The sequence below is a fragment of the Herpailurus yagouaroundi genome, unplaced genomic scaffold (genome assembly GCF_014898765.1).
Source record: "Herpailurus yagouaroundi ecotype Mexico unplaced genomic scaffold, PumYag 28, whole genome shotgun sequence".
Classification (NCBI taxonomy): domain Eukaryota; kingdom Metazoa; phylum Chordata; class Mammalia; order Carnivora; family Felidae; genus Herpailurus; species Herpailurus yagouaroundi.
Genome location: NW_024412376.1, coordinates 98,402,078 through 98,429,837, shown reverse-complemented (window position 1 = coordinate 98,429,837; position 27,760 = coordinate 98,402,078). Strand labels below are relative to the sequence as shown.

Sequence of the window (27,760 nt, the reverse complement as noted above, 5' to 3'; positions counted from 1 at the left end):
ACACACACACACACACACACACACACACACACACACACACACACACACAAATGGCTGGTGAAATTATTGCCTACTGACTTAACATGTATAATAGGTATTATATTTTCCCATATGTATTCAATGCAACAAAAAAGATAATATGAAAAAAATAGTCAACTGTAGCATCATCGATGCTCATAAAGGTGTATTACCAATTATGTGATTAGAGAGATGGATGCCATTAGAGATGGTATCTAATCTGTAACATAAAAACAAACCCAAAAATAAACTACTGTTTTACAAATCAAATCTTTGTTCTCAAAAATGAACTGGATTTAATTCCTTAAATTTGTTGACTCTAAAAATAACTAGTTCTTAAAGAGCAGGAAGAAACAACAGCTAGGGACTTAATCAACACAGATACAAGCAAGATGTCTGAACCAGAATTTACAAACACAATAATAAGAATACTAGCTGGAGTTGAAAATAGATTAGAATCCCCTTCTGTGGAGATAAAAGAACTAAAAGCTAGTTATGATGAAATAAAAAATGCTATAACTGCACTGCAATCTTGAATGGATGCCACAGTGGCAAGGATGGATGAGGCAGAGCAGCAAATCATTGGTATAGAGGACAAACTTATGCAGAATAACGAAGCATTTGAAAAGAAGAGGGACACTAAGGCCAAAGAGCATGATTTAAGAATTTGAGAAATCAGTGACTCATTAAAAAGGAACAACATCAGAATCATAGGGGTCCCAGAAGAGGATGAGAGAGAAATAGGGGTAGAAAGGTTATATGAGCAAATCATAGTGGAAAACGTTCCTAACCTGGGGAAAGACACAGACAGCAAAATCCAGGAAGCACAGAACACTCCAAGTAGATTCAACAAAAACCGACCATCAACAAGGCATATCATAGTCAAATTCACAATATTCAGGCAACGAAAGAATCATGAAAACAGCAAAGGAAAAAAAGTCCTTAATCTATAAGGGAAGACAGATCAGGTTTGTAGCAGATCTATGCACAGAAACTTGGCAACCAGAAAGGAGTGGCAGGATATATTCAATGTGCTGAATAAAAAAAAATATGCAGCCAAGAATTCTTTATCTAGAAAGGCTGTCATTCAAAATAGAAGGAGAGACTAAAAGTTTCCCAGACAAACAAAAACTAAAGGAGTGTGTGACCACTAAACCAGCCCTGCAAGAAATTTTAAGGGGGACTCTCTAAGGGGAGAAAAGACGAGGGGAAAAAAACCCCCACAAAAGCAACAAAGACTAGAAAGGACCAGAGAACACCACCAGAAACTCCAACTCTACAAGAAACATAATGGCAATAAATTCGTATCTTTTAGTACTCACTCTAAACGTCACTGGACTTCCAATCAAAAGACATAATGGGTAAGAAAACAAGATCCATCTATATGCTGTTTACAAGAGACCCAATGTAGACCTAAAGACACCTTCAGATTGAAAGTAAGGGGACAGAGAATCATCTATCATGTTAATGGTCAATAAAAAGAAAGCCGGAGTAGCCATACTTATATCAGACAATCTACACTTTAAAATAAAGACTATAACAAGAGATGAAGAAGGGCATTATATCATAATTAAGGGGTCTATCCACCAAGAAGACCTAACAATTGTAAATATTTATGCTCCAAATGTGGTAGCACCAAGTATATAAATCAATCACAAACATAAAGAAACTCATTGATAATGATACAATAGTAGGGGACTTCAACACCACCCTTACAACAATGGACAGATATCTAAACAGAAAATCAACAAGGAAACAACAGCTTTGAAGCACACACTGGACCAGATGGACTTAACAGATATATTTCAAAACATTTCATCCTAGGGCAGCAGAATATACATTCTTCTCCAGTCTACATGGAATGTTCTCTGGAATAGATCACATACTGGGAGACAAATCAGGCCCCAGTAAGTACAGAAAGATCAAGATCATACTGTGCAGACATTCAGATCACAACTCTATGAAACTCAAAATCAACCACAAGAAAAAAATTGGAAAGGTAACAAATACTTGGAGACTGAGGAACATCCTACTAAAGAATGAATGGGCTAACCAAGAAGTTAAAGAGGAAATTAAAAAGTACATGGAAGCCAATGAAAATGATAACACCACAGCCCAAAACCTCTGGGACACAGCAAAGGAGGTCATAAGAGGGAAGTATAGAGCAATCCAGGCCTTCCTAAAGAAGAAAGGTCTCAGATACACAACCTAACTTTACGCCTTAAAGAACTGGAAGAAAAACAGCAAATAAAACTCCAAACTAGCAGAAGACAGAAAATAATAAGGATTAGAGCAGAAATCAATGCTACTGAAACCAAAAAAACAGAACAGATCAATGAAACCAGAAGCTGGTTCTTTGAAAGAATTAACAAAATTGATAAACCACTAGCCAGTTTGATCAAAAAGAAAAAGAAAAGGACCCAAGTAAATAAAATCAAGAATGAAAGAGATCACAACCAACACAACAGAAATAAAAACAATAATAAGAGAATATTATGAGCAATTATATGCCAATAAAATGGGCAATCTGGAAGAAATGCACAAATTCCTAGAAACATATAAACTACCAAAACTGAAACTGAAAGAAACAGAAAATTTGGACAGACCCATAACCAGTAAAGAAATTGAATTAGTAATCAAAAATATCCCAAAAAGTAGAGTTGAGGGCCAGATGGCGTTCCAGAGGAATTCTGCCAAACATTTAAGGAAGAGTTAACACCTATTCTCTTGAAGCTGTTCCAAAAAATAGGATGGAAGGAAAACTTCCAAACTCTTTCTATGAAGCCAGCATAACCTTGATTCCAAAACCAAAGACCCCACTAAAAAGGAGAACTATAGGCCAATTTCCCTGATGAACATGGATGCAAAAATCCTCTACAAGACATTAGCCAACCAGATCCAACAATACATTAAAAAAATTATTCACCATGACCAAGTGGGATTTATACCTGGGATGCAGGGTTGGTTCAATATCTGCAAAACAATCAATGTGACATGTCATATCAATAAAAGACAAGAACCACATGATCCTCTCAATAGACGCAGAGAAAGCATTTGACAAAATACAGCATCCTTTCATAATAAAAACCCTCAAGCAAGTAGGGACAGAAGGATCATACCTCAAGATCATAAAAGCCATATATGAAAGACCCACCGCTAATATCATCCTCAATGGGGAAAAACTGAGAACTTTCCCCCTAAGGTCAGGAACAAGACAGGGATGTCCACTCTTACCACTGTTATTCAACATAGTATTGGAAGTCAGCCTCAGCCATCACACAACACAAAGAAATAAAAGGCATCCAAATTGGCCAGGAGGAGGTCAAACTTTCACTCTTCGCAGATGACATGATACTCTGTATGGAAAACCCAAAAGATTCCACCAAAAAATGGCTAGAACTGATCCATGAATTCAGCAAAGTGGCAGGATATAAAATCAATGCACAGAAATCGGTTGAATTCCTATACACCAACAATGAAGCAACAGAAAGAGAAATGAAGGAATCGATCCCGTTTACAATTGCACCAAAACCATAAAATACTTAGGAATAAATATAACCCAAGAGGTGAAAAATATATACACTTAAAACTATAGAAAGCTTACGAAAGAAACTGAAGACACAAAAAAATGGAAAAAGATTCCTTGCTCCTGAACAGGAAGAATAAATATTGTTAAAATGTCAATACTACCCAAAGCAATCTACGTATTCAATGCAATCCCTATCAAAATAACACCACCATTCTTCACAGATCTAGAACAAACAATCCTAAAATTTGTATGGAACCAGAAAAGACCCCGAATAGCCAAAGCAATCTTGAAAAAGAAAACCAAAGCAGGAGGCATCACAATCCAGGACTTCAAGCTGTATTACAAAGTTGTAACCATCAAGACAATGCAGTACTGGCACAAAAACAGACATTCAGATCAATGGAACAAAGAACCCAGAAATGGACCCACAAACATACAGCAACTAATATTTGACAAAGCAGGAAAGAATATCCAATGGAATAAAGACAGTCTCTTCAAGTGGTGCTGGGAAAACTGGACAGCGACATTAAAAAGAATGAACATAGACCACTTTCTTACACCATACACAAAAATAAACTCAAAATGGATGAAAGACCTAAACGTAAAACAGGAAGCCATCAAAATCCTCAAGGAGAAAGCAGGCAAAAACCTCTTTGACCTTGGCCGCAGCAACTTCTTACTGAACACGTCTCCAGAGGCAAGGGAAACAAAAGCAAAAATGAACTATTGGGACCTCGTCAGACTAAAAAACTTCTGCACAGAGAAGGAAACAATCAGCAAAACTAAATTCCCAATGGAATGAGAGAAGATATTTGCAAACAATATATCATATAATGGGTTAACATCCAAAACCTATAAAGAACTTATCCGCTCAACACCCAAAAAACAAATACTCCAGTAAAGAAATCAGCAAAAGACATGAAAAGACACTTCTCCAAAGAAGACAACCAGATGGCCAACTGACACATGAAAAAATGCTCAACATCACTCATTATCAGGGAAACACAAATGAAAACAATGAAATACCACCTCACACCTGTCAGAATGGCTAACATGAACAACTCAGGCAACAACAGATGTTGGCGAGGATGCGGAGAAAGACGATCTCTTTTGCCCTGCTGGTGGGAATGCAAAGTGGTACAGCCACTCTGGAAAACAGTATAGAGTTTCCTCAAAAAATTAAAAATAGAACTACCCTACGACCCAGCAATTGCACTACTAGGTATTTATACAAGGGATACAGGTATGCTGTTTTGAAGGGGAACACGCACCCCAAGGTTTATAGCAGCACTAGTGACAATAGCCAAAGAATGTAAAGAGCTTAAATGTCCATCAATGAGTGAATGGATAAGAAGATGTGGTATATATACACAATGGAGTATTACTCGGAAATCAAAATGAATGAAATCTTGCCTTTTGCAACTACGTGGATGGAACTAGAGGGTATTATGCTAAGTGAAATCAGAGAAAGACAAATATCATGACTTCACTCATATGAGGACTTTAAGATAAAAAAACATGAACATAAGGGAAGGGAAGCAAAAATAATATAAAAACAGGGAGGGGAGAGAAAACATAAGAGACTCTTAAATATGGAGAACAAACTGAGGGTTAGTGGAGGGGGTTGGGAGAGGGTATGGGCTAAATGGGTAAGGGGCATTAAGGAATCTACTCCTGAAATCATTGTTGCACTATATGCTAACTAACTTGGATGTAAACTTAAAAAAATTTTTTTAAATATAAAAAAAATAACTAGTTATTATTCAAAGGCAAAAGGATTCTCAGAAATAATCTCATGTAATCCTTTCATTGTATACAATAGAAAACCGAAGAGTCTATATCTCATTCCTCTTCTCCCATACACTAATCATAACTACTTGCAGGGACTGTGTCATTAAGGATAGCCAAGTGCAGCAGCGAAATAACTGGCTATATCAACACACACACACAAAACAAATAAACAAAAATCTAAACAAACAGAAAAAAAAATGCTTACATGAAGCAGTACCAATTGCTAAGGTTCCAGGAAACCATGTGTCACATAAGATAAACACAGGGATTTCATCTATCATAAACAATATGTTTTCTGAAAACATTTAATATGTTTGTCTCCATTGGTGTTTGACAGCAGTGTCCGGCCTGTGATGAGAAACTAAAACAAGGAAGTGACGCACTACAGGACACTGGACTAGGCAGTGGGAAGAGCCAGGCTCCCATTCCCGCCACATATCTGCTATGGATCACAGCCTCAGCTATTAGTTTCTGTAACCATGTTTTTTTTTTTTTTTAATTTTTTTAAATGTTTATTTTTGAGAGAGAGAGAGACAGAGCATGAGTGGGGGAGGGGCAGAGAGAGAGAGAGAGAGAGAGAGACAGAGAGAGACAGAGAGAGAGAGACAGAGAGAGAGAGACAGAGAGAAGCAGAGACAGAATCCGAAGTGCTCCAGGCTCTGAGCTGTCAGCATAGAGCCTAAGGCGGGGCTTGGTCTCTTGAACTGTGAGATCATGACCTGAGCCAAAGTCAGACACTTAACCGACTGAGCCACCCAGGCGCCCCTAGTTTCTGTAACTGTAAGTGGTGACTTTCATTCATTTAAATTCTCTTGGAAGTTCCTTTTGGCTGTAACATTCAATGGTTCCAATATGCTAAAATGAATCCCACAATTAGTTGGAGACATCCACTGCATTCAGATACTGAAAACATTTTTTTAAGTTTTAGAAGAAATCTTTGCTATATTTATTTAGTATTAAATACATAAAAGTCAGTTTACATTTATTGTCTAAGGTATTAATTAGTTGTTTAGAAGGGCTTTGTGGAAATAGGGTTTACTAGTCTAATAAGCAAAGACTAATCCACTGTATTCATTAGCAATGTCTTAAGCAGCTTCAATTCCTATGGGATTTACTCCTTTGTTCATTTCTATTGCTTTTCTCACCCAATCTAATTCAGGACTCAGATAAACCTAACGTCTACTCCTATTTCTGCCATTTGCTCTCATCATCATTTTTTAGAAAAACAAAACCTCTGAAGTCATGGGCTGTCTTGCAAGTTATATGAGATAATGGATTCTACCTAGCCACTAGCAAAAAGTATCTAAGAAATCCAATGTTCAATAAGTATTTGTTGAATTAGTTCTTTATTGATAATCCTGTCTTTTCCTTTCTAAAAGTGCCTTAATCTCCCTCTCTCTAGTCCTTTCATTGCTCACACGTCCACAAAGCGCTGCAGCAAAGACCCCAGTACCGTGAGATGTACTCGTCATCGGCACCCAGCTCCACCTTATCTACTGCAGACCCACTGCTCTGTGCTCCCTCTGCTACTCTCACTGATGGTGGTGGCTGTGGTGGCAAGAGCAGCCATCACAGGGACTTGTAGGTCATGTCTACCACATCCTGGGCACAGCACCATTGCCCTGTGTATTATTTCATTTAATCCTCACAAACCCCTTTGGGTACGTATCATTTATCTTTACTTTAGAGGTGAGAAATCTGCATCTTAAGTTATATAATTTCAGAGAACTGGATTCAAACAGGTGTAGGGTTTTTTTTGTTAACTGAGCTAAAAACACGTAACACAAAATCTATCACCTTAATCCTTTTTGGTAACAGTAGTGTTCATTACACGTACAATAGATCTCTAGAACATTTTCATCTTGCAAACCTGAAACTCTATACACACTGAACAAAACTTCTTGTTATCCCACTCTCCAGCTCCTGGCAACCAGCATTCTACTTGCTAGGAGTCTGAGCATGTTGGATACACATAAGTATGATGATACAGTATCTGTCCTCTTCTGTCAAATGTGATTTTAAAATACCTGGCTCAGTCAGTTGAGTGTCTGACTTCAGCTCAGGTCATGATCTCATGGTTTGTGAGTTCGAGCCCTATGTTGGACTCTATGCTGACAGCTCGGAGCTTGGAGCCTGCTTCAGATTCTGTGTCTCCCTCTGTCTGCCACCAACCCCCCCCCCCACCCGCATTCTGTGTGTCTCTCTCACAAAATACATAAACATTAAAAAGTTTTTAAATATTAGTCCCATGGACAGACTATATTCCAAATGCATGTCGTTGGTCTTGAAAATTTTCTCCCAAGGAAGGATATCAAAATGATGGCAAAATTTCTAGGCTAACTAACAAAGGTCTATTTAAACCTTGGTTAGCCACCAGTGCTATTAAAAGTCTGAACAGTGGCAACAGTGGTAAAGAAGGATTTTACAAGCAGGGAGCAGAGGAGGTGGCAGCAGTCACTAAAATAAACTGCCTTTTACAAGTTAGAGATTTATAGGCTAGGAATCCTATATTTAGACATCAACAAACAGAATTTCTTATAAGAAATATTACCCCAATGTAATATGATAGTCAATAAAAGTTTCTCTTGCTTAGCAGTTCATTTTAGAGATTGTATTGCTGTATCAAAGGAAAGCTTAATAGTTGAATCTGTTCAGAGAAATAAACTTGTTAATGGTTTGTTCCATTATCCTCAAAAGAAATGTTCAGAGTCAAGAAATGTGACAATTATATGAGATAAAGTCAATAATAAAGAGCATGGAATACTATAAAAAAAAATGGAATAAGCAGAACATCTCTTTAAGGAGTGCACCTGTTTCACTTTCAATAGACTGGTATTGATGGCCAGGCCAACAGCACCTTCCATACCTGTACAAAAACTTTCTGGAGTAGTCCACGACGTTCTGCTAGAGGTAGCTCATTCTGTGCACCTCCAACTGCCTCAGGCACATGTGGAAGGTCAAAAAACAGATATAAACATTTAACCAGGGTGGAAGGCACTGACATCGTTGTCATGCAGTCCACGGTTTTCTGGAAAACAAACCAATAAATAAGTGAATAGGGAGACAGACAGACATAATTGGAACAGCTAAGTAAGTTCACAAATATTAATCCAGAATTTAAATCATTAACTCACAAATTTTAAGCCAGAAAATTATGTATCAAAATAACTTTTTAAATGCCTGAAAAATTAAAAAATGACTCCATGCTGACAAATACTCATTTTCCATTTGGACAAATCTGCTTTAATCAGATATTGAGATGGGGCTCCTGGGTGGCTCAGTGGTTAAGCGTCTGACTCTTAATTCCGGCTCATGATCTCACCATGGTGAGATAGAGCCTGCATCACACCCATCCCTGCTGCCTGGCACTGGGCATGGAGTCTGCTTAAGATTCTCTCTCTCTTCCTCTACCCTCTCCCACTCACACACATGCACTCACTCTTTCTCTCTAAAAATACATACATATGTGTGTGTGTGTATTGAGATGTGTTTGTTATTTATTAGATTTGCTTTTTTTTTATTAAAAGGCAGCATGTTTCAAAGCAAATGAACTTTTGGATTTAGAAAAAAGAAATTCAACCATAAACTTGGGCAAACTAACTTTGCTGGACCTCAGTTTCCTTTCCTATAAAATAAATATAATAATAGGTTTTAGAGTTAATGTAAGCATTATATAACAAATCTGAGATATATTAAGCACTAAGTTATATATTAGTAGTTGCTTTGCTATCACTTTTATTATTATTAAACATTCTTGGGGTTGGAAGGACACTTGAAGGATACAGGTAACACTGAAAAATCTGTGTATTATTTTCAACAATTTCTAGAGGAAGAAAGTCTACCTTCTTATGGTGAAGTTTCAGTATTCCTAAGAAGTATGCTATAATAATTGCCAAATTTTTTTCATGGTCCAGTTTGGAACAAAAAGTTTCATACACTGGAGGTCAACAGGCTGGTGTCACCTTGTCACCTGCATTTAGTTTATCAATTTTTTAATCAAACATTCACTGAATGCATAGGGTATGTCTGGCAGTATGTTGGGAACTGGGCAGGAAACGACAAAGCACCCCTGCCCTTGAGAAGACTGTGGTTTATTAGCAGAAACAGGTTATCAATAACTACGAAAAAGGAATGATCAACACTACCAGGAATGAAGAGGAAAAGTATAGAAATTAAGAGGGGAAAGATCACCTGAAGATACATAGAAGGTTGAACTATACGACACACTATGTTTCAGGAACCTGAGTCCAAAACTGTTAACTCCTAAAAAGCCACAATAATAGTGTCTAATCTTTAATGAGTATCAATTATAAAACAAGCATAAGGCTAAGCGTTTTAATTATCTCATTTATTCTTCCATCAACCTTATAAGGTAGATTCTATTACTGTATGATCCTTACTTTATACACGAAGCAATTGAGGCTCATAATTGAGATACCCTGCCTTAGTTAAAGCTGGTTAAGTGGTCCACAAGTGTATATGCCCAGGGACCTATGTATCATATGGTCTCCCACTCTGGTCTGACTTTTATTTTGCTGGCCTTGGAGAACCAGTGAAGTGTTACAAAGCAGTAATGGAACCAGAAATCAGAAAATTCACTGGTGGTTATATAGATCTAAATTAGATCTAAAGAGCAAGAAGGCCAGGGTCATTAGGAAACTAATACAGAAAACCATATGAGAGATGGGGCCTGAACTAATGCAGTAGCAGGGTGATAGAGAGGTGAGAGGACCCAAAGAACAATCCCTTGCATGATCTGGTCCTTATTCTAAACATCCAGTAACATTTCCTGCCTCTAAATATTTCAAAAACCTTTTGCTGTTCCATGATTGATTATTTCTAGATACCCCATGTCTCTATACATCTGATGTTCAGTTTAAATGTCTGCCCATGTCTGAAACTTTAATTCCTCATCTTTCCTCCCTCCCTCACCTACAAAATTTATAACTCTCACATTTCTATTTTCATAGCAGTACATATATCCCATGACTGCATTTTATAGTACTGTCATTCACTCCATCTCTGTCATCTACATGTTGATTCAGGACGTTTTAGTCATCTCTGTATCTCACTGCTATCAACAGAAAATGGCATATAAACATAAAAGTCAGCTCAAAATATAGAGCACTAAATTTTCTCTTAAAATACCTTTTTCTAGTTAGATTATTACCAGCTTTCTGTTTTCATTAGGCAAATTGGTATGATTTTTCAGTTTCATTTTATAGCAGAGTATAAGCATAACTTGGTATCCAAACTGATAATTGGCAATATTTGTAATTTTTAAAAAAGTGATTAGGTTAAGGGTCACCTACGTGGGTCAGTCGATTGAGCATGCGACTCTTGATTTTGGCTCAGATCATGCATGATCCCAGGGTCGTGGGAATGAGCCCTGCATTGGGTCGAACCCTGAGTCGGACTCTGTACTGGGTGTGGAGCCTGCTTAAGATTCTCTCTCTCTCCTTCTTCACCCCACTCTCTGCTTACGATCTCTTTCTCTCTCTAAAAAAATGTTTCTTAAAAAAGTGATTAGGTTAATCCACATTTCCTGACTTTCTAGTATGTGTCAGATATTCTGGTAGGATACACTTTCTGTTCACACCTGAGAAAGACAGCATCTACAAAGAATAGGAATAAGACTTAGAAATATCACAATTAAAAATGGTTATTTCACATGCTATTTTAAACCAAACCAAATTTTGGTACAGTAATATGGCGGCATTTATAGCTAGCATCAATAGCAAATAGAACTGATATTTTGATAGGTTTTTGGTATGGTCACAGATACATGGAAACAGTTGGCCACTTTAGGACTATCTGAAGGTGACATAGGATAAATAAACATCTCCATTTGCCCAGAATTTAGGAGTTGTCTGGGATGTGGGGCTTCTGGGCCGAAATCTGGCAAGTCCCAGGTACATCAGAGCAACTTGGTCTGATTCCTTTTGTGATGTTAAGAAACAAACAAACATAAACCAGCAAACAAAAAAAGGAAACATTATTCTAAGGGGAAAAAAAGCCTAAGTGCTACTACTTTAGGCTAATGACTAGCTTCAGGATATGGTTACTAAGAAATATGCATCGTTTCTGCTGTGGCCCACCAAGGTATATGACTCATGTCACAGCCACCTCTGTAAATTCCATTATTAAATGATGTGAGTTGTTTGAATCATAATTTAGACAAGAACCATTCTCAAGACTGGTACTAACTTTGATAGGTAATTCTACTCTGAGTTTTAGAAGGGTGAAACACATCTTTCTTTTTTTGTTGTTGTTAATGGTTATTATTATTTTTTTTTTTTTTGAGAGAGAGACAAAGAGCACATGCACACAAGTCGAGGAGTAAAGAGAGAGTGAGAGAATCCCAAGCAGGCTCCCCGCTATCAGCGCAAAGTCTGTTGCAGGGCTCCATCCCACAAACTGTGAGGTCATGACCTGAGCTGAAATCAAGAGTCGGATGCTTAGCTGACTGAGCCACCCAGGTGCCCCTGAATCAAGTTCTTTCATCCCCAAAACATCACAGGCCAAAAGTCAGGTATCCAAATAGCTGGTAACTGAGTACATGCAACAGAAATTATGGCAGATGATTAAAGGTGGTTTAGAGAGGGGGAATAAAAGGAATGTCCAGAATAAATCAAGTGGGAAGGGAATATATATTACTCTGAAAATGTCACTATTCCCCTATTTTCCATAAAATTTAGAAGAATTTACAAATATTTTTCATGTCATTTGTTCCTTATTAGTGAAGTAAGGTCAGATGATTCTTCTAAAGCAATTTCCCTGATGTGGGTTACAAAAGTGTTGGTTTTGGCCAGATGGAGCCAGAGCTCCCAGGCTACCGGCCTACAGTCCCAGAAGTCCATTGCTCTGCCCCACATGCTGTACTAATGGTATCATGCTCTCTGTGTGTTATGACAAAGACGAAATACACCATTCAAGTTAGGCATTTCCTCAGGTGTAAAATTTGTAGTAACATAAACCTCCTCATGAGATGTTGTGAGAAGCATGAAAGCATATGTTAGAAGGATTAAGAATATAATGATTAACATAAAATCTTATTTGGATATGATGATATATTTAGTTTCACAAAATTCCAAGAGGTTAAAAAAGGAAGTCAAGTTATCAAACATGAAAACAAAGAACTTACCTGACCAGAGGATGCTAACAAATTAATTGTTGTCAGAAGCATCCAACCTCTACTGGCTTCTTCACTCTGATTGATTTCTAGGAACTGGACTATGGCCCGACTTGCAGCTTCTACAAAACCAAAGGAAAGCCATGAGGTGGGGGAAAATCATATATAAAGAACTTCTTCCTTATAACCTGTCAAAAAATGATCATTTACGAAGCATGTGCTTTAAATCAGCACTATTACATGCTCTATGTAAACTATGCGAAAAAGAGCAATATTTTAATGGTATATCTAGGCCCTTACAGCATTATTATCATATTAATACAGAAACACAGAAATCAACCTCTATATTATAGGGACAGTTACATCATGAGCTAGTCGAAAAGAGTCATGAGAAAGGTAAAATTTGAGCTAAACGTACCTGGCAAACAAGGATATGTTTGTCTAGGAAGTGAGAGGGAAAGCAGGGAACAGAGAGATTAAAAGCACAGAATTAAAACAAAAGTGTAAATAGAAGACTGAGCCTAATATGTAAGATCAAGACAAAGAACTTTAATAACACTGGGTTAATATTCTACAAGAGCATTTTGAGAATTAGAGTCTACTATCAACAGTAGTGGTAGAAAATTAAAGTCAAATTATGGAGGAAAGTAATCTAAAGGCTGTATTTGACTCTCTGGGCAAGAAAAGTAAATGTAGTTTCCTGAGCAAAGTAGATGATAAAAGGATTACTCTAAGACTCTTCACTAGTGAGTATAAGACAGACTGGAAGGGCAGAGACTCTGGTGGACAGGGAATAAATCAGGAGGCTGCCCCAGGGATACACACAAGGGGTGACCTGAGCAGCAGCTGACAGTAGGAACGGTGAGTGTCAGTCACAGAACTGCACTGTTGGAAGAATCTGTCAACGTAAATTCAGTTGATTACGCCTTTAGAGGTAAGGATAAATGGACAAATCCTTAAACTGTGCACTTCATTTCATCAGCACAGAGTCCATCAATTTTTCTATCAATATATGGGATGAATTAAAGTTGTCAGAAAAGGTGTGCAATCTGTTCACTTACCAAAATCAACCTGGTAAGTTGCTAATGTACACTTAACACACATCATAAAAATGCAGAATAAACAGAATTTAGGTTGCCTTACAGGTATTTTTTCTTCCATTTAAGACAATCAAGATAAAAGTATGTCATCAAATAATTGAGTGAATACAAGACTTACATACAATGCTGGGCTGGGCATATTTTATCTTTATATACTTCCATTTGAAAGAATATTTTAATAGGAAAAAATTTTTAAATAGCTTATTTTTACTAAGTCTTAACTGTATAACAAACACTGTTTTAAGTATTTGAAGATTTAACTTATTTAATCTTTACAAGAACCTTATGAGTTATTTTCTAGTATTATACCCCTTATAACAATACAAATTGAGAAATGGGGAGGATGAGTAATTTGCCTAGAGCCACACAGCTAGTCAGTGACAGAACTTTCACTCAAATCCAAGCTGTCTAGCCTATAAGAGATAAAGACAGTGATAAAAAAAAAAAAAATTACTGAAAAACGGAAGCCAACAGAAGCCTGGCTTATTTCTAATATTTCAATATCTTAAAAGTGTTGAAATTATTGTATTCACATTTTCACTGATTTGTAGCCTCTCCTCCCTCTCTAGAAAATAAACACCATGGGAGCAGACTCCTGGTCCACCTCATTCACTGCCAGACCCTAGTGTAAGGCACATCACTGGCACTAAGTGGGTGCTCAATCCACATCTGTTAAACGAGTGAATAAATCAACCCAGGGAGATCAAAGAAGGACGGTCTCAACTTGTTAGGAACATCAAGAGTGCCTGAATTACTATGGATAAGAGAGATTCCTGGACGTTCTGAAAAGGGGAGTAATAATATGAAGAAAGCAACGCTTAAGGCTGGTTAAACTGGGAAGCTCTCATTGGAGACGGAGCAAAACAAATAAAAGAATACCACTGAGAAACATTCTTTGGCAACTGTGGTTTGAGATCACTGTTAAAAATTGATCTGCAAATTTTTCTTGCAAACCTGTAATGGACCAATTTGTTATGTAACATAAGCCCTTCTTCCTTGCTAGGAATTAAACGCTCCTGTAAGGAAGACGACTCCTTTCTAGTGAGTAAAACTGTCAAAGGCTGACATGCTATGCTTTCATTTCCATGGCAGTTTTGGTGTCAAACTGTGTATTTCCAATTTTTTAACTCAACATACTAAAAATCTACTTGCAGTCTTCAAATGGATTATTCCAGTGAAATCAAAGTAACAAAATTCTATTTCATAACAACAACAATAACAACAACAACAACAAAACTGGAACTGGTCAATACCACCTATGCTTCTGACAGAAGGCAAAAAGAAAACGGATGGTGGAGAACTAAAGTGACTTCAAGAGGCAAAATTACCTTCCTGGTACAAAAGCTAGTGAGCTACAGATAAGACAGGTTTTGGGTGAATCTGAATACCACCCATGTTTTTTAACGTAACACTATTAATGCTAAAAGAAAATTGGACAAAGATGTATTTTCTGCTATTCAATAAGTTGTCAGTTATAAACAATGAATGCTAATACTTATTTTAAGAACCGAAACACCAAAAATGTACTCTTGGCTTGCAACAGTTCTATTTGAGTAATAGTGGACATTTGTGGTTTCTCTTCTTTCGGTTGACAACAAATATAAGGTATTCCTCAAGATAAGAAAGGACAAATAATAGATTTTTTAAAAAACCCTCAATGTTCAATGGATTGCTGAGCTGATTACATAAGTGAAAAAGATCAAGATAGTGTAATTATTAATAGTATCTAACAACTTTACCAACTTAATAATAACAACTACTCTTTTTTGAGAGGAATGTGGAGAAGATCTCAATGACAAAAGATCTTTACATAACAAATGTATTCATAAGAACAATTTTACTCTCACCTACTTATTTCAGTATGTTGCCATTCAAAACACTTTAATGGGATCTCCTACTTTGTATTTAAACGAGTCAAGAAGCTCATTGAGAAAGTATTTAACATCAAGTGCTATCTTTAAAAAATTATATATACTAGAAAGTAATTTTAAACTAAACCTACGTAAATTATAGAGTTTCTTAAAACTTTGAAAGAAAAACAGTTCTAGTAAAAAAAAAAAAGATACTGCATTAGGATCTTTTAATTTTGCTAATATTTAACAAATACAAATTTAAATGATTTAAGGTTATAAGAGTTAATGAAAGGAACATATTAACCCATCTTGAGAGTTGCCAATCATTTGATTCAAGCTTTAGCTTTCACACTGCATTTCAATACATATAGTTAACTGAAAAATACAGAAATGGAGTTAGTAGAGCTCATTATTAGATTAAGACTAGAAGGTAGACAATTTTAAAAGAAATTTAAATAGAGAATATAAGTGGTTTCAGTCAGACAATATTCAGAACAATCAGAATGCAAAACTTGTTAACAGTAAGCGCGATTCAATTTTTCTTTTGCATTTAAAGCACATTTTCAAACTTATGCAACAGGATGATAATGTGAGACATGTTAACAGTATTATTACATTTTTTTCATTAATGAAGAAACCAAGCCCTATAAACTCCTTCCCATCCCCAAAAAACTTCCAAAAGTTAGTCAGAAAAACAGTATTAGAACTCATAGATAGCTTCCATGCTTTTTTTTTTTTTTCATTTGATGATACATAACCACACCTGGGAATGAAATTACCTGAGGGTGTTGTGGCTGTGAAATCCTTGGAGGACAGCGGGACACACTGTTTTTCTGTTTAAAAAAAGAGGCCGGGTTGTCTACTTGGGGATTTACTACAGTATACTAATCCCGCCACAAGATGCTGTATAAGACACCAATTGTGGCCAGCATTAACCAGCTTCTCCCATCACCAGGACGCTGCCCATAGGAGATCACACCACTGTATTTAACAGCGGCACCTATCATGCAGCAACGTCATTAAAAATAACCTGAAAATACTATTTTTAGATGGGTGGAGATTTTTTGCTTCAGTGACTTAAAGTGACCAAGTGCCCTTAGACCTAAGCAGATTGCATAGCTGAACTTAACAAATAACTACAATAGGAAAAATCTTTAGGGGTGCCTGAGTGGCTCAGTCAGTTGAGCATCTGTCTCCTGATTTTGGCTCAGATCATGATCCCAGGGTTGTGGGATCTAGTCCTGGGTTAGGCTCACACTGAGCATGGAGCATGGGGCCTGCTTAAGATTCTCTCTCCCCCTCCCTCTGCCCTCCCCCCCCCCCCACACTTTCTCTCTCCCTCAAAAAAAAGTAAACTAAATTAAAAAAATCTTAGGCTATACACTGTACCTGATATGGCCACAAAATTATAAATTCTCTCAAATTAGTTGAAAGTCACTACATATTTTTAACAAAAGCCACATGGAGGCAACAACCAAGAGAGAATTACATTATAGGAAACAGAAAACTAGAACTGTCAAGATGCCCTAATGTATTACACATCAGTCTGTGCATCCATTTTGCATACTTCCATTTTTACTAACTTCTGATGGACAGATTCAAACAATAGAAATTGCAGATTAGCATATCTTCCTACTGACATACCTGCAATCCATGTTCAAAGTGATCTGATAAAACGACTTGCTACATGAGTGGTAATTAGGTAACAAATAAAATAAAAAGTATTTCACACCAAATTCAGAGGAGTCTTAAAAAAAATAATCTTGCCATGATGCACAACAAATACAGACAACTTTCAAATGAATAACAGAGGGCTCATTTTACCTGTCTTTTTTTTTTTTTTGGAGAAAAATTATGTGCATATAAATTATTGCAAAATTACTTTCAATGATAACTTTCTTGAAATAAAAGGTTATGTAAGGTATCAAAAGTAGCCAAACTTATAGACACAAAAAATAGAAAGATGCCAAGGGCTGGGAGAAGGAGGAGATGGGGAATTACTGTTCAGGGAGTATAAAGTTATAGTTACATAAGATAAAAAAGTTCAAGAGAGCTCCTGTACAACATTGTGCTTAAAGCAGACTGTGTTATGCACTTAAAAATTTGTTAGGAGGGTAGATCTCATATGTTTTTTTACTGTAATAAAAATCAATCAGAAAATAAGAATGGGATATATAAAAGTTAAGATGATTCAGAATGTACCTAGATCTTAAAAATGTGATTTTTTTTTTCTAGAAAAAATCAAAAGATCAAAAAAATCTCCACGAAATCCCCATTTTTGATAATGACACTGACTGAAAGAAACTTCCAACACTCAAGACTATAAATAAAAGAACAAGGATTCCCACAGCCAGGGTTCTTTAAGACTGAAGAAGGAGATACTCCAAAACAATGCTTTTCTCTCTTACACATCAGTTAAGTCTGGCTTTTCTAACACTACTCCAATTCTCAATGCATTTTTTTTTTTAATTTTTTTTTTTCAACGTTTATTTATTTTTGGGACAGAGAGAGACAGAGCATGAACGGGGGAGGGGCAGAGAGAGAGGGAGACACAGAATCGGAAACAGGCTCCAGGCTCTGAGCCATCAGCCCAGAGCCCGACGCGGGGCTCGAACTCACGGACCGCGAGATCGTGACCTGGCTGAAGTCGGACGCTTAACCGACTGCGCCACCCAGGCGCCCCTCAATGCATTTAAAAAAGTAAATAACCAAACAGAAATCCTATATCAAAAATCTGTAAAAAATTATTGAGCATCTCATCTGTAACAAGGAGTCTTCTAGGTGATACAGGGCTGAACACAAGAGACAATAAAATTAAATAAATAAACAAGTTACTTTCAGACGACAAACTTCTAGAGGAAGTACTTAAGATGACTGAATAAATGCTGGTATGGGGAGAGGATAAAGGATCTGGGATAGGGTGATCAGGAAAGGTTTCTTTTGAGGAAGTAAAATCTACAAAAATTGAATTGAATCTCAATGCAGTGGATTCTGAAGTTAATAAATTTCAAAAGTTTAAAACTAAAAATTATATGGAATTACATGATCTGGAAAAATAGATCTTAAAAATATCTGGAAAATAAGAAGTCATCAATGGAGGAGGAGTGCAGGGGGCTCTACCTGCTATGTTTGCAACTTCCTGTAAGTCTATAACTATTTCAAAATAAAAAGTTTAAAAACACCTTGTGTAACTATTACTATATTTAACAATGATACACCTTGTACTCCATTTAAGATACTTTTCATTATGTCGAATACACTGAATCATTACAGGATTTAGGAAAAGAAATCTCCAGTGCAGAAAAGCGTTTTTCTATAAACATGCAGATTAGGTATTTAAAAATACAGCAACAGAAAAGCGACCATAGTTACAGTTTGGGGAATATTTTATTCTAATCTACGGATATTACTCAAGTAAGAAAATGCAATGACAAGAGTCAGTACAGAACAGAACAATTTCCCTTCATGTTACCTGTTTAAAATAGCTAAGAATGCATAGAACACATAAATCTTATATTTAAGACCAACTTCTCACTTCTACAGGAACAAGTGAAATCAGGAAAGATAAAAAGGATGCAGTCCCACTGTGGGTGGAGAAGGGAGAAGACAGGGGTGGGAGGTGACCTTAAGCTATCTTACCACCTTTGACTGGACCTGCTTCCAAGACTGCAAGTATAATTAAAATTATCTCACTTTAAAATCTACACAGCAATTAATACAATCCACTATGTCTGAATAAGAGATTTAGTCTCTCAATCTAAAAATATTTTAATGGCTGTTGCTCCAAAGACCCCACAACGGGCTCCAGTTAAAGATGGAAGGTTGTGCACCTGCATTTATCTCTGCTCTCTCCCAAAGCCCCACTGCTGTGGACTGAATTGTGCTCCCTTCTGCTCCAAATTCCTGTGTTGAAGCACTAACTCCGAATATGCTGGTATCAGAGACGGAGCCTTTGGGAGAGAACTAGGGTCAGACGCAGTCATGACGGTAGAGTTCTCTTGATGAGGTTAATGCCCTTATAAGAAGACACACCAGAGCTCTCTTTCTCCAGGTGAGGCCACATTGAGAAGGTGCCATTTGCAGTCAGGAAGAGAGATCTCACCAGAAACCAATCGTGCTGGCACTCTGATCTTAGACTTTCAGTCCCCAGAACTGGGAAGGAATATTTCTGTTATTTAAGTCACTGGTCTATGGTGCTTTGTTATGGCAGCTTGAGCAGATTAATACACCCACTAAAATGGTTATAAAAGGATTTTTCAAAAAGCCTAAACCCATAAGGACAAAGAGAATAGGAAAGAGGAAACCAACATTTTGGATACTAAAATAGCAGAGGGGTTAGTGGTAACGGACTTAGCAAACTCTAGAATCTTAAAGCAAGTGCAGGGAAAATGGAAAAGCAACTAAACTACAACAGAGCCCCAAGAGACTCAGGAACTGGTGACACCAGGTAGCTCTGGAAGCAGAGGTAAACATGGGAGTGTACACAGAAGGCTTGTGAAAGTTTGTTAAAGACCAGTGAGACCCCCAGATCCTACTATGTGGGCACCAGACTGGAGGTTTGTTCACTAGAAAGAGTGAGGGAGCGTGTTGAGGGCTGGAGCAGGGGTGAGGCCACCACACCAGGCACAGCTGCAGGCTCAGAGAGATCAAATAGAAGCTTACACACTGACTGCTGAGGGTCCTCAGACCTTTCCCCTACGTGGCTTCTAGAATGCCGAGAGGCAGACATGTATCTTCCAAGTACAAACTGGACATTCTTCACTGGGGACTCTGCCTACCTCGGGGGAGAAAGGCAAGAGAACAACCTAGCAAGATCACACTGGCCCACAGTTTCAAGCCCCACCCACAACTGCAGAGCTACCCAGCAGCTTTCTATGGCTCCATTCTTACACAGGAGCAGATGGCCCAGGAAGTTCTCTAACCTAAAAGACAGACAAAAGCAAATTAACAAAAAAGGCAACCTGAAAGAAACAGAACTAAAAAGAGAATATATGAAAGAATAGCCATCAATATAAAAAGAAACTCTTAGGAATTAAATTATAATGTCACACACACACACACCAAAAACCTCCATAGAAGGGATGGATGGAACTTTCTTAGCAAGTAAAGTCAAAAACCAAAAATATAAATAAAAGAAAATAAAATGAGAAGGACAGTCTTAGGGGTACATCTGACTAAAAGAGAAAACTGAGTGGAGGATATTATTACACAAACAATTCATGAAACTTTCCCAAAATTAAAGGATATGAATTCCCAGGCTGCACAGTCCAATGAGTACTCAGCATAATGTACAAGAATATCTGCTCCAAGGCATGTTATCATGACATTTTAGAATAGGAGGGCCAAAGAAAGGATCCTAAATGAGCTTTTATATATATATACATACATATATATATATGTATATATATATATATATGTATGTATATACATATATATACACACACACACACATATATATATATATATATGTAAAAGCAGGTCACAGAAAGAATCAAGAATCCAGTTAGCTTCAGATTTCTCAATAGCAGCGTAGGAGTCTAGAATATGAAGGAGAAATTATTTTTTAAATTCTGAACATAAAATGATTTCCAACCTAGAATCTGATACCCACTGAAAGGGGGACACGATAAATGTAATGCAAGCTGCAAGATTTTGCAAAATGACCCTGAGAGTTCACCTTGGGCTGCCTGGAAAAAGATCCAGCTAAGACATCCCCTCCTATGTCCCCAAGGGAGTTGCTAGACCTAACTCAACTTCCCATGACACTGGTAGCTTCCGCTCTCTTGGAGGAGGGCCTATAACTTCCCCTGGGCCCCAAAGTCTCCTGGGGCTAATCAACTAGCATCTGCAAACAACTGCTATACACATCTAACAGATATTCAAATCCAGTACTCAAACAGCCTAAATCATAAGCAGTTTGTGTATTTCTTCACTAATAAGATTGCATTTGTGCTTGTACTTTAGAAATCCAGGGCTACCAGGGATCTTCCAAGCAGTTTTTTTTTTTTTTTATGTTTGTTTATTTTGAGAGAGAGAGACAGAGCATGAGCAGAGGAGGGGCAGAGAGAGAGAGAGACACAGAATCCGAAGCAGGCTCCAGGCTCCGAGCTGTCAGCACAGAGCCCGACGCGGGGTGTGAGATCATGACCTGAACCGAAGTTGGATGCTCAACCAACTGAGCCACCCAGGCGCCCCTCCCACGCACTATTCTGTGACATAATGCAGGTGGTAGACTTGCTCCTTCTTTTCTCTTGCTGACCCCTGGTTTTATAAAGTTCCCCTTTCAGCAATAAAGCTATGTGATGTGTTGTTCTAAGCCCTAGTAACCTGAAAGGTTGTCAGTCTAAAGACATCATCTTTCTCGGTAAAGACAAAGGAAAGCATCTTACACAGGAATAGTCAAAAAATTTTTTCACTCACGGGAACTCTAAAAAACAAAACAAAACAAAAACAAACACATATACACACATAAAACCCCAAACCAAAGATAACTCCCCTGCACTTTTCTTAGGGAGCTGCTGGAAAAGATGCCTTTATTAAGGCAAATTTTTGTTAAGACAATTTTTTGTTAAAAATGAGAAAGTTAGTTTGAGAAAAAAAAGATGCCAGGAGATTCAGGAAACAGAGGCTCCATCCCAAAGAAGTAGAAAGGCATCCCAGATGATGTGAGTGGAAATGTATGAAGGGCAGCTATGAGGCTGGCCTAGAGAGAAACTACCATGGGTTAAAGCAAGCCAGAAAGTTCTGGAAGAGCAATTTGCAAAAATGACGAAACTGACAGGTTACCTGATGCTTTCAATCATATTGAGGGGAGATGTAGAAAAACATTTAGAAATAGGGGATACATGTGTGATGAAAATTCAGAAAACTAGCAAAAAAAAAAAAAAAGGCAATTATTAACTTAGATGGAGATGGGAGGGAAGTTTTTAAGAAAAGAAACCACAGTGTACCATATGGCTCATCTTAAAATAGTGTTTTCAGTCTATACAAGATAATATTGATGTAATCAAATTATGACAGAACAATATTGGAGGGGTGGGTTTAGGAAGCAGGTAGGTACAGGTAGTGGTAGTGAGCTTAAGAGAGTGAAAGCCTCATTTTCTTTTGTGGGAAATCAAGATGGTATCTAAATGTGAAAAAACAAGGGCTCATACTGTAAATGTACATTATTTACAGACACAACAGGTAAATGTAAAAAAAAAAAGAGCTGAAAAGTGACTGAGAAATGGAGTTGAACAAAGACAGTGGAAGGGAGATCCTGTTTTCAGTAAACCTTTTAACCATCTGACCCTTAAAACTATGTGTCTGGGGGGGCCTGTGTGGCTCAGTGGGTTAACCCTCCGACTTCATTTCGGATAGGTCATGATCTCACAGTTCATGAGATCGAGGCCTGTATTAGGCTCCTCACTATCCACAAGGAGCCCACTTAGGATTCTCTTTCCCTCTCTCTCTGCTCCTCCCCCACTCGTGCTCTCTCTCCCTCTCTCTTCCAAAAATAAATAAACTTAAAAAAAAAAAAACAAAAACTATGTGCCTGTATAATTTTAATAAAAATAAATTAAAAAATAAGATTAAAGGGGTGCCTGGGTGGCTCAGTTGGTTGAGCATTTGACTCTCGATTTCTAGGTCATGATCTCATAGTTTCATGGGTTAGAGGCTCATGTTGGGCTCTGCACTGACCACACAGAACCTGCTTGGGATTCTCTTTCTCTCCCTCTCTCTCTCTGTCCCTCCCCTGCTCGCACACTCTCAGTCTCTCTCAAAATAAATAAACTTAAAAAAAAAAAAGATTATATAACAGAAACATTACTGTTACTGTTGGAAAAATAGTAATTTGATGGGCTGAAAAGATAAATGATTGTTCAAGGGGACATTATAAACAGAATTTAAATTAATTTATCAGTCTAATATAATGCTTTTAATAAGAAAGCTATCACTCAACCATTACAAAACCAAAATAACAAAGTAAGATATTCTTGACAAACAAAAATCAAGATAAAAATCAGTCGCACATATTGCTAATTTAAAAAATGACTAATGGTAAATAACATCAAGAAAGTGTATTTTAATCATGAATAAAGGGATGTGACTCTCTGAAGTTTGAAATTACCTAATTATGAATAAGAATACTTATTCAGGCAGCATTCATAAAAAAGTTTACTGTATGTGTAGATCACAGGTTATAAAGGCCCAAAACAGTTTATGGTCTACTAGGAAGATAAAGACACACACACAAACACTCGTGGTGTTGAGAGACCAAGAGTAGCTCCGAACAGAAAGTTTTTTCTTTGATTAAGGGAGTCAAAGACATTCCATCAGAGACGTATGATTTAATCCAAACTTCAAGGATGTAGACACACTGGGATGGGGGATGATTCTCACTTCTGGGTGAGGCATCATAAGAAAAGGATAAAAGTAAGAACACAGATATGTTTGGGACTATAAGCAGCTCGGTTTGGCTGATATATAGAAAAGAAAACAAGAAATAAAAAAGGCAGACTAAAAAAAAAAAAAAAAAAATACATATGGCCAGATCCTGGGTTTCCCTTGAATGTCACCGTAGGAATTTGGATTTTGTTCAGAAGGAAACAGTATTGTTGGGGGAACGGGGGTGGTAGGTCCAAGGACAATGGCCTTGAGTACAAATGCTCCACTTGGGATATGTTGAACCAATCAAAGCAGAGAGTGACTATGAGAATGGGAACAGGGACGGGGATTAAATTCCACATGGGGTGGGGAAGGAAACTCACATGGATAAAACTGGGTCAATTTTCTGTTTAATTTTAATAGCACTTTTTTTACCAAACTGCCCATTCAAATAGTTTTTGCTGGTTTCAGTAAAAATACCTGTGGATTTGTTTGATGCTCTCCTTCGAATTTCTGTCACCATCAGTCGTGAGACTTGGGTTGTGAACTGCAGAAGGTCAGAAAATTTTTCTGTCATCGTATTTGGCGGAGCATTTCCAAAAACCTGGGATGAAAAAAATAACAATTTTACTGAAGCATTGTAAACTTTTGTCTTTCATTCTGTGCATTTCTAAGTGGGGAATGACTTGAAAAATCAAGTCAAAAAAGTATTCTTACACAGCTACTTTGAATAATATGTTTAAAATACAGCTCTTTCAATAAATTACACCTAGCCACATTTCTTAGTATATATTATGTAATCTACTGAATAATTAAATAAATGAAATCTTAAAAAGCCAAAAGTAGTTATCTATAAAATGTGAATCAATCTTACTGATAAACTTGAGAAAGCATAATGTTTCTCTGGGGAGATCTAAATTAAGAATTTAGAGAAAAATGGCAAGGTTCTTTGATGGGGTACCTAGCATATATCAGATGGTGAAAAGCAGGGATTTATCTACGGCTAAATCCTAAGCTGAATACAGAATTCACTAAACTCATGTTATATATAGCTCAGAATTTCTAAATTCTAACCACAACAATTCCCAAAAGAAGATGGTTAGGAAAAAGACTAGAATAAAGAAAATGAATAATAAGGTCATGATTTCACTTAATGAAATACATGAACTTTGGAATAAATAATTCTTAAAGATAAACCAGTGTGGGTTCAGCAAAAAGAACAAGAAAATGAGACCTGGATCGACGATAATAGGAAAAGAAATGGTATTATAATGGCGATATAACTGGATGTATCCTGAAATATTGTTTTAAAAAATGTTCTTTATAGCTAAAAGAAAATCCTGTCTTCTAAAACTATTATAATAGCTCTCCATTATAATACTAATCACAGTATTTTTTATTCTTATCTGGTCAAATGTCACTACAAAGGGAGGGAACATATCTTATTCATCTTTGTATTTTACCTTGCCTTAATTTACAGGGATGTTCCCTAAATATGTATGTTCATTATGCTGTCCCCCCACCTCCACACACAACAAATTCCAGAGAACATTTAAGTACCATTGAAGGACACACAAACTATAACATAAGAACATAAACTAAAAGTAAGAAAGAGGGGCGCCTGGGTGGCCCAGTCGGTTAAGCATCCGACTTTGGCCAGGTCATGATCTCATGGTTCAGGAGTTCAAGCCCTACACTGGGCTCTGTGTGGACAGCTCAGAGCCTGGAGTCTGCTTCAGATTCTGTGTCTCCCTCTCAGTCTCTCCGTCTCCCCCTCCTCTATCTCAAAAATAAATAAAACACTTAAAAAATTAAAAAATGAAAGAAAGAAAACAAGAAAATAAAGCCAAGCCTAGGAAATGGATGAGAAAAGAGAGACTAAAAATCTAGGACCAAAAGACCTCTATACTTGCCATGTTTTGGTCATAAATTTTGGTTCAAATATACAAAAAAGAAAATCTACTCAATAACATAGTTCACAATGCTCTTAGGTAAGAAAAACGTATATTTAACAAAGTATCTCTATTTTCATACTCCAGTGTAAAAATTTCCTTCAAAGGATCCTTAAAAAAAAGATATAATTCATAACGTAATATTCCTATAACAGAAATATGTTTTCTACATTCTTACAACAGATACTATCCTTATAACCTCTCTCAAACTGAGCTGAACAAATCAATTTTACAGGACATACTTTTGTTCGGATATCTAAAGGCTGTTCATTAACTTGACACCAGAGTAATTTTACATTATCTCAAAGAACAAATAAACTATACTTTTCAAGACCTCAATACATTGTTTTTTCTGCCGAGATATTGATAAACGTAGTGTGTTTACAGCTAAACTGTGTCACCTGTTAGTAAGACCCATATTCTTTCACAAACAAACTGGAGCCAGATTAGAAATTGAGAAGCCAAGGGGCACCTGGGTGGCTCAGTCGGTTGAGCATCCGACTCTCGATTTTGGCTCAGGTCATAATCTCACGGTTTCTGGGATCAAGCCCCAAACCTGGTCCTGTGCTATCAGCCCCCAGACTGGGGTTCTCTGGGAATTTTCACTTTCCCTCTCACCCTGCCCTTTCCTACTCTCTCTTTGTCTCTTCTCTACTCTCTCTTTTTCTCCATCTCTTTCCCCTCTTTCTCTCTCTCAAATAAACTTCAAAAAAAAAAATTTGAAAAGCCTAATGACACATGCTTTAAATTTAAATTTAAATAATGCAGAATAGCCATTCTACAGAGATGTATGTAACTGCTGTCTATAAAAATTATGTTTCTCAGGCAATTAGGCCTTTTGTCAAATTGACCTAAATTAGGCAAATATTTCTAAGACTCAGAATATAGAAATATATATTTTGTTCCTAAGAATTAAGAGCTATTTTATTCTGAAGAGTTATTAAGACAACTTCATAAAATAAATAGATCATCGCTTAGTATAAGGATATGGTTATTCAAGCAGTCTTCATGCTAGGTGAATAATACATTGTTAAAAATGCAACTTACTTTTCACACGAATCCTGATTATTTGCCGCTTTATTTCCCTAAGAAACTTTTTCAAAAGATAGGTCTTGCTTGAACTGACCACTCCAAAATCACTATTATGGAAAAAGAGTTAAGTCTTATCTGCTAATCTGAAGTGAACAACTATTGCTTCTTTGACATAAGCAATTTTTAGTCTAGTGATTCATTCTTTCATTTATTCACTCATAAATATTTATTACTCTCCTACATATGTTTGGAGTCATGAGTACAAAGGTAAATAGAGAGTTGTGAATACAAAGGTAAATAAAGCAAAGAGGATTCCTGTGCCCATGGAGTTCACTTTTTAGTACAGGACACAAACATTAGGAATGAAAATTACACTGGTGATATGTTATAAAAGAAGTAAACAGGGTAATGGGAGGAGAATGACTGCCTGTTGAGGGGAAAGGCTGTCAGAGAAGGTCTCTCTCAGAAGAGGTTGACATGGTAGGGTGACACTGAATGATGAGACAAAGTCACAATTCAGACTGCCTGAGAGAGAGGGTTCGGGCAGCGAGAAGAGCTGTGGTAAGACCTCCAAGTGGATGCGAGACTTGGGTAGGTGAGGGATTGAGAGGCTGATGAGGCTGGAATGTTTTTTATGAGATGGAAAATGTGCAACATAAAGCTGCAAAGAAGAGAGTAGTTTTTCTGTGATTAACTTCAACAATTAAATCTAAAAATATTGGGTATGTATTTAACCACCTTCCACAAATAATGGTATTTCCTGAAAATACACAATGCTTCAGTCATGTACTAAAATGCGTGCTACAGAGGATAGAATATGGAGCTGGGAGCCAGAGGAGGCCTGGGGTCTTCTCACCCACAGAAACTACAGGTCCAATTCTTCTGGTTCTCCATTTCCCCATCAGCCAAGGAAGAGAACTAAGCAAGAGACTGACAGGTAATACATTCAACTCAGAAGAAATGAATTCTACAACATACACGTGAGA

The 27,760-nt window shown here is 37.1% G+C and overlaps 1 protein-coding gene across 12 annotated transcripts in view; it reads right to left on the bottom strand.

Moving 5' to 3' along the window:
• Positions 1–27,760, bottom strand: part of WDFY3 (WD repeat and FYVE domain containing 3) — a 247,835-nt gene that overhangs the window by 151,154 nt on the left and 68,921 nt on the right. For 8 of the 12 annotated variants that reach the window (XM_040479270.1, XM_040479279.1, XM_040479263.1 and 5 more), the window contains 4 exons: positions 24,271–24,394; positions 16,203–16,256; positions 12,483–12,592; positions 8,205–8,366 (listed from right to left, as the gene is read on the bottom strand). In XM_040479270.1, the coding sequence (XP_040335204.1) occupies positions 8,205–8,366; positions 12,483–12,592; positions 16,203–16,256; positions 24,271–24,394 (450 nt within the window). Of the gene's footprint in view, positions 1–8,204; positions 8,367–12,482; positions 12,593–12,888; positions 12,912–16,202; positions 16,257–24,270; positions 24,395–27,760 lie in introns of those variants that run through there. The other 4 variants (XM_040479298.1, XM_040479313.1, XM_040479331.1 and 1 more) reach the window with 2 other exon arrangements.